Here is a 15,646-nt window from a genome sequence, read left to right as displayed (position 1 = left end):
CAGGGAATTTAATAGTCTGTATTTTAGCCTATAGGTGTCAGCATTTCTCATTGTCGGAAAGTTTACTTTGTGTGGATCTGTGTACAGTGCTGCTATGAGAGTTTAGTTTGTGAATTACTATACTTCAGTGTTAGCATAATAGCATAGTGTAGCTTTCAAACACGTGCTGGCAGACTGTGATAGTGGTATGAATTTAAGTATCTGTATGGTGGTGTATATTTAAGAATAATATTTACTGGCATGTATTTATGGACTATCTACCAAAAAGTAATTGGGCACTGTTTTTGTCCCTTTAGAACCTCGTGGTACCACAGCTTGTTGCTGTAACAGCAGCCACCCTGTCAGGCATGCTCTCCACTAGTTTGTGTAGGATATCCACTAGAATCTGTCGCCATTCCTCTTGCAACATGGCACTCAGTTGGACAATGGAAGTTGACCCCATGTTTCGGCGGCTACTATGCAGTGATATGCAGACAATAATGTTCACTGGTTGGACTGGCCTGCACAGAGTCCTAATCTCAATCCCATTGAGCACCTGGACAGGCAATTGAGGTCTCGGGAGATGCGGCCAACTTCCATCGTCCAACTGAGTGCCATGTTGCAAAAGGAATGGTGACGCATTCCAGTGGATATCCTACACAAACTAGTGGAGAGCATCCCTGACAGGGTGGCTACTGTTATAGCAACAAGAGGTGGTACCACGAGTTTCTAAAGGGGCAAAAACAGTGCCCAATTACTTTTTGGTAGATAGCGTAGTAATCAATCTATGAGAATGGGATTACATTAGTGGTATAGGTTATAATGTATCAGTGTGTTGTGAATCAAAATATATTACAGAACACACGTTCTTGTAAATAATGGTATATTGTGGTATGTATTAATGTTTAACAAACGTAAACAATGAATCTATTCAAGCAATTTTGAACAGTAAAGAACTGGGTAAACTGACTTACTAGGAAACATTGGAAATAAAAAGATTGGGTTTCTTTGTTATTATTATTATTATATTTTGAACTTATACACGGTTTTTTCGATAGTGAAACATTGGAATCATAACATTTCATATTAAAAGTACGATTTCAAATTCTCTTCGGTTTTGGAATACAAAATTGTGAACACGTGTAATATTTCATCACGAGCCGCCACTGCATTTTACAATAAAACTAAATTGGCAGTCCATAACTTTACAATGTATGAATTGGCTAATCATGATGTTACTTACTACTGATTTGATGAAAGTGAGACAGAGCTGGTAGCATCAACATTTTTCACTTGTCATTAACAAGTTGAAGGAAGTGGTGAACGAGAGTAATGTGCCCATCTTCTTATATTCCGATGGTTGCACATACCAAAATCGGAACATGGTATTGTCCAAGCTTTGCTGAGGTTCGCTATGGATACAAGAATTATCGTTTTACAGAATTTTTGGAAAAGGGCCACACCCAAACGGAGTACGACTCAGTGTACAGTGCTATTGAATATAGATAGAAATTGCGAGAAATATTCCTTCCTAGTCAATATGCTACTGTGACGAAAGAAGCAAGAAAGAAGTCTTTTCCATACAAGATCCTTTATCCTGATTACAGTTTTTTTTCACAGACTATAGCGATAAAAGGCTCTGGATTTACGAATTCCATTCGTTCAGGGCGAAAAGTAAATGACCCGACAGTGACTGACTTAAGGATAATAAAATATGACTCCAAGAATGTCATCTGTTACAAACTGGATTTCACTCAAGATTTCCAGGAGTTGTCTACGAGACCCAAGGCAGTGCAAGACGAAGAATTTCCCAGGCTCTACATGGAAAGGCTGAAGATAAAAAGACGAAGTGGGAACATCTACAGCAACTTAAGGTTTTTCCACATGATTGCCATTTATTCTATGACAATATTCTCCATTTGTAATTCCAAAATGAACATTGTACTATTTTGTAACATTATGCATTCTTGATTTATTCACTATTTATTATAATACCATAATGAAAGGATCGTTTCAGTATAAATACAATAAATTAGTTTGTTCTTGAATTAGAATATTAAATTAATCTTCAAAAAAATATTACCAATTACTTTTGAAACGTCTTTTATTCTGAAATAACCAATTTTTAATTCTGCATAACTGCCATATTCCTGAAATAATTGATAATTCAATACCGCGTAACTAGCATCATGGTTATTATTATTATTATTATTATTATTATTATTATTATTGGGTTATTTTACAATGCTGTATCAACATCTCAGGTTATTTTGCATCTGAATAAAATGAAGGTGATAATGCTGTTGAAATGAGTCCGGGATCCAGCACCAAAAGTTATCCAGCATTTGCTCATATTGGGTTAAGGGAAAACTCCGAAAAAAATCTCAACCAGGTAACATGTCCCGACCGGGATTCGAACCCGGACCACCTGGTTTTGTGGTCAGATGTGCTAACCGTTACTCCATAGGTGTGGACTCAGCAGCATGGTCTCTAATAAAGAAAAACAGTCACAGTGTTGCGAACATGTAATCACAGTCTACTATATACAGTCACGAAGCTCGAGGTGATTTTTTGCAAATCTCGTGATAAAGCGCTCCAAGCGGTTAGCAACTAGAAACAATAGACTGTCCACAGTCGACTTTGGACTGAATCGTATTTCCATCGAGTGCTAGCTCGTTGCATATTTCACATTGATGCTTGTGAAATGTTCGTTATTGGTTGTAATGAAAATGTTAATGGCTAAAATACAATAATTGGAATAATATTTTACTAGAGACGTAGAAAAATTAAGTTCGTTTTAATGAAATTTATTGATCACGTTTTATTTTCAATTCTGGTGGGATTATTATTGCTTAGGCCTACTTTTTTTCAAAGAATATGTTTTTAATTATAGCTGTTAATTTTGTTGTTATTTTTATTTGTTACTTTACTAGAGACGTAGAAAAAGTCTGTTACAATAAAATTTATTAATCACGTTTTATTTCCAATTCTGGTGTGATTATTATTATTGCTTAACCTCATCCTACTTTAACTATGTAAGCCTACACTACAAGTACTGGTACACATAAGTTAATCCATTAATTCATATTTCCATTATTATTGTTGTAAAAGGAAATGCAAATTAATATTTATTGGTTTCATAGTTAATTTCGCTATAATCTTGAATGAGTGAAACGATTATAGTAAATTTCAGTTCGTTTTGCACAAACAAAAATAATATTAACCTATTTCTTGCAGGTACCTTCGAGTTTATGGTGGAATTTAATATACTTCATTAAACTAATAATTGACTTTATGCATTTAATATTTCAATAATGGAAGGAAGGTGTTAATTTTTCCAAAAGAACACAACGAAAGTGTAACATATTTTGTCGGCTGCTAGGAGAGAGATCTGCGATGATGAGGCAATAGTAGCGATCCTAGTGGTGGGCAACTATCCATGCTTGCCTCTTTACTACATACTGAGCTTCGCGACTGTATATAGTAGACTGTGATGTAATTCAGGAAGATATTTCCTTCATCAAGCTGAAAATTATTTCGCTCTATGAGTCCTAACAGGGAAAATAAAGATTTTTGCTTCTTCTGTAAAATTTGTGTTTTGTTAGTTAGGCGGTATTGTTTCTTAAGCGACAATATGCAGAGACAAAAGGCAGAAAACTAGGAATGAATGCATTCAGATGGTAAGTAGATAATAAACAATGTAATCCAGTTTTGTGAATATAAGAAGATAAAAGGTATGTCCATTCTACTAGAAAGGGCAACTAAACAAGCAGCAATATCCATGGGAAAAAGTAAGGTTATTGAGAAAGCACACGCAAAAGAATAAAAAATGTAAATATTGGGAAGAATATGCAAAGACCAAAAATTAGTCTCAACAATTTCGAAAAGTGATATGTTAGAAGAAAATTCCAGGAATTATATGAAGTGAAGAAGGAAATTTCAACTCTTTGAAAACCTTCAGTTTGCAATTTCAAGGGGAATACAATACGTCTAGGAAAATCGTACAGAATATGAGATTCAAATTCACTAAATGCAAAAACGTTTAGTGCTCATAGAACTCCATGATATTGTAGCATGAAATGTACCTTACTTGAAAGCAATAAGAGAAAATGAAAATGGCCCCCAAAACCTGTTATCTATAGGCCTACAAATAAAACATGAATCTGTACACACTATATTGTCAACATATGTTTGCAGTATGAATCTTTTCCTGGCATTATTCAACATTCTAGTGAGAGAGGCTGATAATAGGGCACACAGGGGACAACATGAGCTTTGTTGAAGGTGCCGAACTATTTTATGATTCAAAGACAAAATCTGTGGATTATTATGAGATGAATGGTATAATTATAAATGATTGCAGGAAAGAGTGATTACAAATCTTCCAGAAGGTGCCATTGTTGTTTTCGACAATGCTTCCTACCACACCATTCAAGAAAATAAAGACCCCACCCAACCAACAGTAACTGCTAAATTGAAATTCAGACCTGGCTACAGGAAAATGGCACACACTTTGCAGAAAATTTGACATAGACACAACTATTAGAAATTGCAAAAATCTCAAAATCTTCACTCACATACAGGACAGATACAATTTTTCTAGACAGCGGATTTACAGTTATCAGATTATCGATTGAACTGATATGGGATGCGGTAAAACATAAAGTTACTACAAAAAATGTGGGAAGTCTGAGAGCCTAAAGTCCCTTAGGAAGGCCACAAAGCAGACCTTAAAACGTGGTAATTCCATCTCGTGGATGTATGCAAGTAAAAATATATGTGTATCTAATGTTCTGGATTTAACAATGAAGTCATCATCCTTCTTGCTTCCCAATATTTTGATAGAAGGTCCACAAATGTCCTGAGAGTTTCACAATTAGCCAGGTGCTCCATCTCCTCTTCTCTTATGCACAGCATGCATTTAGGTGAATTCAATACTCCAATACGATGGAGGTGTTTACTGAGGCAATCATGACCAGTAATCGATCTAAACATGGCCACGGCAGATCAGGAATTAGTTTTGGATCTTGGAGTGATTCTTTCCATTTTGAATTTTGATGTTTTGCCTGTTCGCTGTTACTTATTCTTTTTATGACTCGTTTTATTGATTCATATGGGAACTTGAAATTTGTTTTTAAGTTGATTTTAGTTCCTTTCTTTGCTAACATATCTGCTTTCTCGTTACCGTTCAGTCCACAGTGGGCTGGGATCCATTGGAAGACCACTTCTTTATTTAGCATTTGAATTTGTTTTACCATGCAATGAATTTCTTTTACTTTTTCCATTTTAGGGGATGTAGTTGAGCTGATGGGCTGGATTGCAGCTTTGGAATCAGACAGGATGACTATGTTTTTGCACTGGTTTAGCCAACAAATACATTTTGAAGTGATGTATAAATGGCTTCAACTTCGCCATCAAAATTTGTTGTGTACTTGCCAACATTTTTATAAAGAGAAAAGTATTGACAAGTAGCTCCTGCTCCAGCTCCTTCATTTCGATCTATGAGAGATCCATCAGTGTAAATGTACAACCAGTCCTTTTGTGGATATTTTCTATTAATTGTTTGTAGGGCAATGGCTTTTGCTACTTCTGGATTTATATCTTTTTTGTTGAAGACTTCATCAAGATCAAGGCAGCAGTCTACTTTGAAGTTATTAAGTGGATTATATCGAGACATCAAGTTTTCCTTTTCACTTGGTATTTCTAGATTTTGTTTAAGCTTTTCTACCTCTTGTATGTATCCGTTTTGGGTCCTCAATGTAAATTTAGAATCTTTGTATCTACTCCATTTATCCCAATTTGGAAGCCTTCTTAATTTTTAATAGGTTAAAAGGGCTTGTGTTTCAAGGTCTGTTACAACTGATTTATTAGATGTGATTATTTGCATGGCTTCAATTGGAGTAGTTTTGATTGCACCAGTGATGAGACATAATATCTGTTTGTGGTTGATGAGGTTATTAGTGCTTCACCACAGTACGTTAAGATAGGCTTTATGTGTTGTAGGTTGTGTTGAGTGTACTCCTTGAGCTACCCCATTTTGTTCCTGCCAGTCTTTTTAGTAATTTAAAACGATTTGTTGCCTTTGTGATGATCTGTTCAATGTGATTTCTCCATGTGAGCTTATTGTCGAAATGTATACCCAGGTATTTTGCATTTTCAGTTCTTTGTAACTTATCATCTCTGTAGTTTAGATTTATTTTCACCGGTTTCTTTCTTAATGAGAAGAGTTGAAAGTTTGTTTTTTTCTGTGTTCACTGACATCATATTATTTGAACACCAGGTTTCAAGTGCCACTAATGATGACTGGATGGAATTTTGAAGTTTCTCTGCTGTATTGGTTTTATGTGACGTCCAAATAACCAAATCATCAGCAAAGAGTGCTGTTTTAGTGTCATGTTTTTCCAGCTCTTGTGGTAGTTCGTTAATATATATGTTGAATAGTGTTGTGCTTAATACTGCACCTTGAGGTAAGCCCAAGTGAGTTTGTTTATATTTAGAACTTGCTGATCCATAAGTTGTAGAACAAAATCTTTGAGTGATGAACTCAGATATCCATCTTAACATATTGGCTTTTATGCCTAATATTTGGACCTTTGTAATCAGATTGTATCTCCACACATTGTCATATGCTGATTTCAAATCAACGAATACAGCTAATGTATCTTTCTTTTTATTAAATCCATCCTTAATAGCTAGATTTAGTAAGATTATTTATTCTTTTGTTGAGTGGTCTCTCCTAAATCCGGCTTGCTGTGTTGATAGAAGAGTGTTTCTAAAAACCAGTTTAATCGCTCTGATATCATCCTTTCCATGATTTTAGCTAAGTGGCTTGTTAGTGATATAGGTCTATAGCTTTCAATTTTGTCTGCTGGCTTTCCTGGTTTCAATATTGGAGTAATATTGCTTATTTTCCAATTTGCAGGTACGGAGGTGTTCCAAACATAGTTATAGAAGTCAAGTAATGCATTTCTTGCTTTAATGCCTAAGTTTTTGATGAATTCTGGATGGATATTGTCTGGGCTTGGGGCTTTTTTGTTACTAAGTTTGTTAATGGGAGTTTCTAGCTCTAATAGGTTAAAGTTGTGGTAGAAAATTTCATCGACTTCTGTAGCTTTCTATGTTGCCTTGAGAGTTTAGGAGCAGAATAATATGTATTAAAAGCTGATGCGATTTTATAATCATCTGTTATATTTGTAAAATTATTGAGAATAGCTATTGGTGTAGGGCCACACTTATTGAAGAAACACTAGAAAGAATAAAAATTAATGTGGGTGTTGACTCCATGAGCAGATCAAAAAACAGTCTTCTTCTTCTTATTTGGTATTACAGCCCAGGTGGGCCTTAACCTCCTCTATGGCTCTCTTCCATCCTTCTCTATCCATCGCCAACTCCCTCCAATTCCTTATTCCTAATCTATTCACATCCACTCGTACACAGTTCCACCATGATCAAAAAACAGTGCATAGTGCTAATGACAATAATAGGGACAGTGATAGTGTCACGGAAATAGCTGATAGTGATAATAATTCATGAGGTGACAGCTCTACAAAAACTGCAGATAAAGAATCTTGTCAAGGCATGAAGTGGCTGTGTAATGGATTTTAAATATGCTAACTATCATGTATTGTTTAATTTAACTGACCTGTTATTTAATGCAAATCCAGTATTATATTCATTATACTTGGTTACATTATTCTGTCATGCTAAATTCGACACGAGATTCCCCCTTACATTTTACAAAGGTACAGTACAGATTATGTTTGCTAAAGTTTAGATGAAACTGTGGAGTAGGTGACTGCTTAACCTGATCTGTCTTGTATATCTATACAATGACCGAAAATCTACACAACTGCTGCCACTCTTAAAACAGCTATATGTGTATTACTGATTCTGTTATGGGTGACCATAGTTTCATCAGAGGATAGAATTACTAGAATCAACTAGCAATTGGTATGTAACTAGTGGTAAAATTGTACCATCCCTTCTGTTTAGATTTGTACACACTATATGTGAAATTGATACAGTCTTTGGTCACTGGAAACAAATTTTCGCATGCTAACAGTAGGGCTAAGCTGGAACAAAGAATAAAGTTCTCTTTTTCGTCCAAATTGTGTTGACATCCTTATTCGGATGGCACATAAGCACTGGGAAGAATACCAGTTTCATGCAGTGTATTGAAAACTCTGACAAACACGCTACAAACAGGAATTCTGTGCCTAGGAAAGCATCAGCAGTACTCTTCTACAGTAGAAGTGGAACTACAATCAAAGAAGTCGGGAACAATCAGCATAACTGCATATTCCACACTTGTGTAGATGTGTGGGATCTTCAGAATTTCGTATACAATGCCAATATAACAAAAAATAGTATTAATATCACAGCCAGTTGTCAACTGCAGCATTCAAGTCATCATCCACGATAACAAATCACCTGTGTACATAAGTTCCTTCCATGGCAATGTTGTACAACCACCTAGATGTACCTACAACATTCATTCATAGTTTTCTGCCCACTGACAGTTTTTTCTCTGCAAACCCAGAATTCTCCAATCTTCTCTCCATTTTTTACCTTTCTCTTAGTTTCCACATCCTATCAATTACAAGTGCCAAATTCAAGATTACTTTACAGATAAAACTTTAAACAGTTCTATATCGAAAAGCACACCTCCCCCCCCCCCCCATTGATTTTTAAATAGTACACAATAACAATTTATACTGATTTTAGATAACCGACTTACATGGCACCAGGCAAATTTAAGTTGATTAAAATAAATGAAAATTATTTACAGGTCAATTAACTTCGAAAGATTCACAATATTTTAATTTTAAGCAAACATTTGAAATTATATTGGTATTATTAAACACAAAATTTTAGGTATAGGTCTGTCTCAATTACAGAGAAATAATAATGATTTCTGTCTAGGGAGTAAAAGAACAGCTAAGTAAGATCCAATACTTGTCATGTGGTTTATGAATTTATTTTTAACATAATTTCAAATTTTTACTTTCAACTTCTTTACTTGGAAATCATTACAACATACAAATTTTCACATGTTTTGCTTTACAGTGTTGATGAACACTGCTGTATAAACGTTTGTATACATATTTCAAAGGGTTTTCTTAGGATCTTAGTCTCTTTTTCTGCACGTCCTAGGTTAGAGGGTAACATTTTTAAAGATCTATCTATCCATCCATCCACCCACCCATGAATGAATGAATCACATGAATCCAGTCGATCGATCTCAATCAATGACATGTACATCCTTAAGCAGTGGTAAATTATCTTCTTAGATATGTACGAGTATTTTATGCAGGTGAGCAGCCAAAGTATGCAAAGCGATATTTCTTTGCTTCTAAAAAGTGATGACATTTCTAACTTTGTTTTACAGTTGCAAAACTAGATTTAAGAAAAAGAATATTAAAATGGATTGAAAGGGCAGAAATATGGCTTCTAAGAAAAGCAGCATGCTACTAGACATAATGTGAGTGCCAACCACAACAGGATGAAAAGTATAATGAAGATCCAAACATTCTGAAAGGCGATGTAATAATCGAACAGGCCAATATAGTCTAATTCCTGATGCTGCTAATGGTTTTCAAACAGTGCCAGATATACACTCTATACACTCTCCTTTCACATGTCTATCTTATTGCATCTTATATTACATAACTACACGTACTTGAAATACTGTGATGAAATACAGGATGTGCTAAGAAGCAAGCTGTGCAACATCATACTACCCGTTTCCAGAATGTTTACATCTTAAAAATAAATTTTAAATTTACAAAATGGCACACAAACATAAAACATAATAGCAGATGAAGGAAACAGGAATGTGTGAACACTACACAAGCACAAGGCATTGTATATCAATGGCATTTATTTATTACTTAAATCCTATATACACTTTATTCTAGAATGTACAATTACGAATGTATTTATTATAGTTTGGTGATTATGGGATGTAGTTTGGCATCTGTCTAACAGTTATGGTCTCGCTATTCTGTTATTGTGGTAACAACGAGGCCGGCCCTTAATTGCTGCCAAGTGGATTATACATGCACCCGTCATTGGGCCCATTGGAAATTAATTTGTTGTGTTCTTCTAAGATCAATGTTGTCAATTAGTCCACGTAGCATATTTACCATAATGCTGCTTCTTAACAAAAAATATATATATATTTTTTTATATATTACTGGCAACAGGTCTTTGTCCTGGAAATAATATTGGTTACTTCATTCTATTAACAAACTGAAAACTTCATATCAACTAAAATTATGCTAACATATTTTTTACACCATTTGATCATGATCAGGCTTACTTGATGGCTAACATCATACAATAATAAATTACATACCAGCCTCTTAAAGGAAGCCAGAAGATGCCAACATGTTTTTATCAAAGGGAAGCAAAACATTTAACAAATGCTACACACAGAGACTGGATGCACCTGAAGTCTTCTGAGAAAATAATTCTCATTTAAATATATATATATAAAAAAAAATACTAGGCCGATAGCGAAGACGGATATTAAATTGTATTCTATCTACTTTATTCCCAATTTGTTGCACTGGGTACTTTATGACAAACTTACTGAGACAGAAGTGGAACATCTCATGTTTTAAATTTCTATGATATGATCGTATCAATACTTTTGTGCGTAACCAAAATTCAGTAGTTTGACTGCAACTTTTAAAAAATATATGTATATTTATATTTACCTGCTTTTTCTTTGATCAACCTCTTAAACAAAAACCTTGTTCGGCATATTCTGCTTGCAGCTTATGACTACTTTTACACGACATGTTGCAGCACAGGTTGACAACACGACAAAAATAAAATACTAACAATGACTGGTAATATTGACATCGCTATGCATACACATTTTGCCTGCTGCACATATCGTCCTCAGTCCTGTCTGCTAGGCACTAATGAAGGCATATGGAAACAGCACTCGGTTCAGTCACTTATGAGAATTCTCCTCTTAGTCAACAAAATCATGACCATTTCAGAACAAAAAAAAAAAAAAAAAGCCACCAAATATTTCAAAAAGCCCAGTTTTTAAATAGAAATATGCTACAGCACAGATAAAAAAGGGTCTCCACTCCCAAACAGAACGGTTTAATTCATATATACTTCTTTCTACAATTGCAAAACTTTTTACATAAAAAATAGGTTCGACTTGGGAGTAGAGACGAGTAGCCAATCACACTGTCTGACTAGCACTTCACACATCGTCTAACCCTGCAGCTGCTTTGGTCTGTGTCTCAGCTTCCGCCTCACCTGACAGAGCATCAACAAACACCTGTAAATATAAGTATGCATTATGTCTGTGCACACAACAGAAATAAACAGAACAATGTAAATTGCATTTATACCGGCATTACTTGGGTACAGTGTTATCTTACTTATTATAGAAGATCTGAAATTAATTTAAAATGAAGAATGCAAGCAAGATATAAGAATAAGGATCGAATATAGTAATAAATGGCGCCATGAAAAGCCACACAATTTTATGCTGTAAATGAGTTTTTTTAAATTGTTTCAAATGAATTATTCTCAATAGAGAAAAGTATTGCAAGGCTCAAAAAATCTATTTTGAAATTTTCGTGGAAAAACGCGTTTGCAGAATTCCAGATACCAAAAATGTGCTTCTGGGCATTCTATGTGTATGTCTGCTCACCTATGTACAGCCATTTCTTGGTTACTGGACGAATTCTGTTCATATTTAATGTTTACAAGTCAATTTGTCAGAGAACTATGCACATAAAGCGTAGTTTTTAATAGAAAATGAAAAAAAAAAACTTTATTTAAAATCTGAAACACAAACTGGGGATAAACTAGAAATTGATTTAACAATTTTAAAATTGTTTCTTGCATAAGAAAGAGAGACAAATGAAATGCGCTGCCTAATATATCCCCACACTATGTTTTGGAGAAATGAATTATTACATGAATAATTGTTTCTGCTTTTCGAATATTCTAAGTCTCAAAAGCCAGATATTTACTACAATTAGTGAAGATTGCCTCAATGTTATAGGCTGGCATTTCTTGTCATAGACACAGTTATCACACTTACAAATCACGATTTTGGTAAACAGAAAAAAAAAACATTATCTATTTAAAGCACACAATTTATAAACGAAGTTAAATGTCATAATTTTTGGATTATAGAGATTGGCTTTTGTGTGTGATTGTAAAATATGTATTAACCAAGAACTTAGCCAATTTTGGTAAAAAGAAAAAATATATATATTTGGGCAGTTCAATAAGTAATGCACATCATTTTTTTTCCCGGCTGCCCTTCATTGGAAAATAACGAAATTTTATATACATCATCTTTGAAGCTTCCTGCATTTCGTCATGTAGTTCTGCCGTTTTCCATTAGATGGCTGTGATGTAGTTTTGTTTTAAAATGGAGACTGCACGTGAAACACGTACAAAGCAGAGAGAGCTTTGATTGAATTTCTCTTTGTGGAGCAGAAAACCATTGCAAACATTCGCAGGCACTTCCAACATGTCTATGGGGATCAAGTAGCTGATAGGAGTACTGTCAGTCGTTGGGTTAGCAGAGTGTCAGAATGAGGTAAAGCGAGACTGTCAGATCTTCTATGCTCAGGACGACCACATGCTGCTGTAACACTGGAGATAGTTGAACACACCGATAGGTTTATTTCAGACGACAGGCGGGTAACATCCAAACAACTTCCTGTTCAAGATGGCATCTCTGTTCATTCACATAAAGATGTCAACAAAATTCTCCTTCTCCATGATAATGCGAGGCCGCATACGAGCGTGTACATTCGTCAAGAAATCACAATACTTGGATGGACTGTCCTTCCTCACTTAACCTACTGTCCGGATCTCGCACTATCTTCCATTTGTTTGGTCCTCTGAAGGATGCAATCCGTGGGAAGTGATATGACGACGATGAGCAGGTCTTAGGAGACATCAGAACGTGGCTGAGAGAAAGACCAGCTGAATGGTACCGAGATGGCATACAGGCTCTAATATCTAGGTGGCACAGGGCCATAAATTTGAATGGAAACTACGTGGAAAACTAGGTATTTGTAGTCAATTAATTAGGGATTAATGTAGTATATTTGGATTTGTAATAAGACAAACTTTGAATGAGAAAAAAATAATGTGCATTACTTATTGAAGCACCTAGTATATACGAGCAGTTTATATAAATTGGAAATTACATTATCCATTTGAAATATACAATTTACAAATGAAGTTAAACATCTTAATTTTTGGATAATAGAGATTGGCTTTTGTGTGTGATCGTAAAATATGTATTTAACTCCAAGAATTGAGTAAGAACTTAATAAAGTACAATTTCATCATTCCAGTGTTCTGCCCAAGGGCAGGTCTTTCACTGCAAACCCAGCTTTCTCCAATCTTTCCTATCTGCCTTTCAAATACTGTGTATGAAGGACTGCAGTGCTTTAATAATTACATCCTAATGCCAGAACATTTTAGACATTTTGATAAAGAGGTAGCTCCAAGAATTCTCCATGTTTTTTTCATTCCAATGACGCCAGAAGATTATTATTTTGTTCTTAACTACAATATTTGGAGACTTAATATATATAGTGCCAAATATTCAGGCTTTCAGTAAACTGATTATCTTATAACTGTGCAATATTTGCGAAAAATAATTGGACTGACATTCAATGAAAGTTTTAAATACAAAGATAGAAGAATTTTGGTTAATTATGGTTTGATTTATCATGGCTACAGGATTTCCGACTCATAAACATGTATAGACAAGCACAAATACATTAACTTTGAAAATGATTGGAACATGTTCAGAGGGCAACACAAATGTAAGAAAATTTCTTTTACATAATCATATAATCTTTTCTCTATTTCGTATAATGGGAAAGTGAAAGTGCGTAACTTCAAAGAATGAAGATGTCAAGTTTTGGACAACTTCACACATATTTTAAGGAATGACAATTAATTGTTGTTTCATAAAGACAGGATTTTAGAATATAAAGAAAGAACTCAGTTAAATGTAGGATATATGACTTGTGTTCCTAAGAAATTAACAATTATACACATTAAGAATTAAGGTATTCGCATTTTATATTGATTATAGTTCATTATTCTACATATCAGAACATTAAATCGTTAAATTATTATCAACAGTTTTATTCAAGTGTAAATTAATTAAATGAGATCATTCAACATACAAAATTTCAGGACTATAGCATAGTAAACATTTATGTGCATACAATCTTAATGTAAAGGTGCCCATCACACAGCTATTAAAATTTTACGTAAAATTTGCATTACACTGAGTAATATACATTGTATTTTAATAGAACTGTACTGTAAAATGAAGTAATTTTTGGTGGCCTCCCATATTTACTTTTTGGTTAAAATACCTTACAGTTAAACAGAATTTTTTGGTGGTATCCCATATTTACTTTTTGGTTAAATAGAATTTGCTTAATTGTTAATAACTCTGCACTGAATAATGAGTTGAATGATAAGTATATGTCCACAATTTTGAAATGGATATAACAATAAAAATTTATATTACGCATTAAGAATAGGTGATGCATGGTATGGATTTTATATGATTTTCATACAATTCCTCCATCTGACTCATAAATTTCGATCCCTGTCTGAGTCAAGGTGGAATTTTGATGGACAAAGTGAGAGCTGGTGAATTTTTCTCAGGTTCTATTTTCTTTCACCATTATCACCAACATTCCATTAACACTCCACAATTAAACTTTACTCTGCAAGATTCTGAGCCAGGCTTTCACAGAAAATAAAAAAAGGACTAGAAAGGTGAACAATGCCTAGGCACTTGACAATGAAGTCTTTCGCTGTCTTGCATTCCAGTATTTTTCTACTATGTTACCTTCTTGTAGCAATGCTGTGCAACTTTTGAAGTGTTCCATGTTCATTTACTTACTTGAGTCACACAATACACAGGATGTATGGGAAATTCCTAGTCTGTGCAAATGGGTTGACAAAACAATCATGACCTGTTATTGACCTGAACATCGCGACAGCAGATTTAAATGGCTTTTGGGAGATTACCTCAGGGTTAGTCAATAAAATTTTCTAGGTTTTATCTTTTGTTTCATCCGAATTTTGTTTTTGTGCAGATCTGAATTTACTTTTGATTAGCTGTTTTACAGAGTAAAATGTAAGTCCGTTATTAGATGGTTGTAAAATTTCATATCCTTTTTAGCCAAAAAGTCTGCTGTTTCATTTCCCTTTATATCATAATGGGAAGGAATCCAACATAAACTATTTTTTTTTTTCTGTAGCTTAGGAAACAGAGGATTTCCTTACAATCATGAATTTTAGTCCCTTTTGTGGACTGTTTTAAAATTATAATTTGTATGGCTGCATTCGAATCTCATAACACGATAAGTTTTTTTATTTATTCTATATAAGAGGTTTTGCAAAGATATATATATATATATATATATATATATATATATATATATATATATATATATATATAGCCGTAACTTCTCCTTCAAAATTTGTTGTATATTCTCCTACAGAATGGTAAAATGAAAAGAGAGGAAATGTTCCTCTGGCTGGCTAGGTCCAAGGGACCCAATGACCAAAGACAAGTATGGACCCTTCATTCATACTGTATTGTGTATGTGTGTGTGTGTGTGTGTGTGTG

At 34.3% G+C, this 15,646-nt stretch overlaps 1 protein-coding gene across 10 annotated transcripts in view; it reads right to left on the bottom strand.

Moving 5' to 3' along the window:
• Positions 1-9,841: 9,841 nt before the first annotated feature.
• Positions 9,842-15,646, bottom strand: part of RhoGEF2 (Rho guanine nucleotide exchange factor 2) — a 453,695-nt gene continuing 447,890 nt past the window's right edge. For all 10 annotated transcript variants that reach the window (XM_069821024.1, XM_069821026.1, XM_069821030.1 and 7 more), the window contains one exon: positions 9,842-11,284. In XM_069821024.1, coding sequence (XP_069677125.1) covers positions 11,207-11,284 — 78 coding nt within the window. In that variant the 3' untranslated portion in view covers positions 9,842-11,206. The remainder of the gene's footprint in view (positions 11,285-15,646) is intronic.

The sequence above is a fragment of the Periplaneta americana genome, chromosome 3 (genome assembly GCF_040183065.1).
Source record: "Periplaneta americana isolate PAMFEO1 chromosome 3, P.americana_PAMFEO1_priV1, whole genome shotgun sequence".
Classification (NCBI taxonomy): Eukaryota; Metazoa; Arthropoda; class Insecta; order Blattodea; family Blattidae; genus Periplaneta; species Periplaneta americana.
This window is presented reverse-complemented; position numbering and strand designations above follow the sequence as displayed.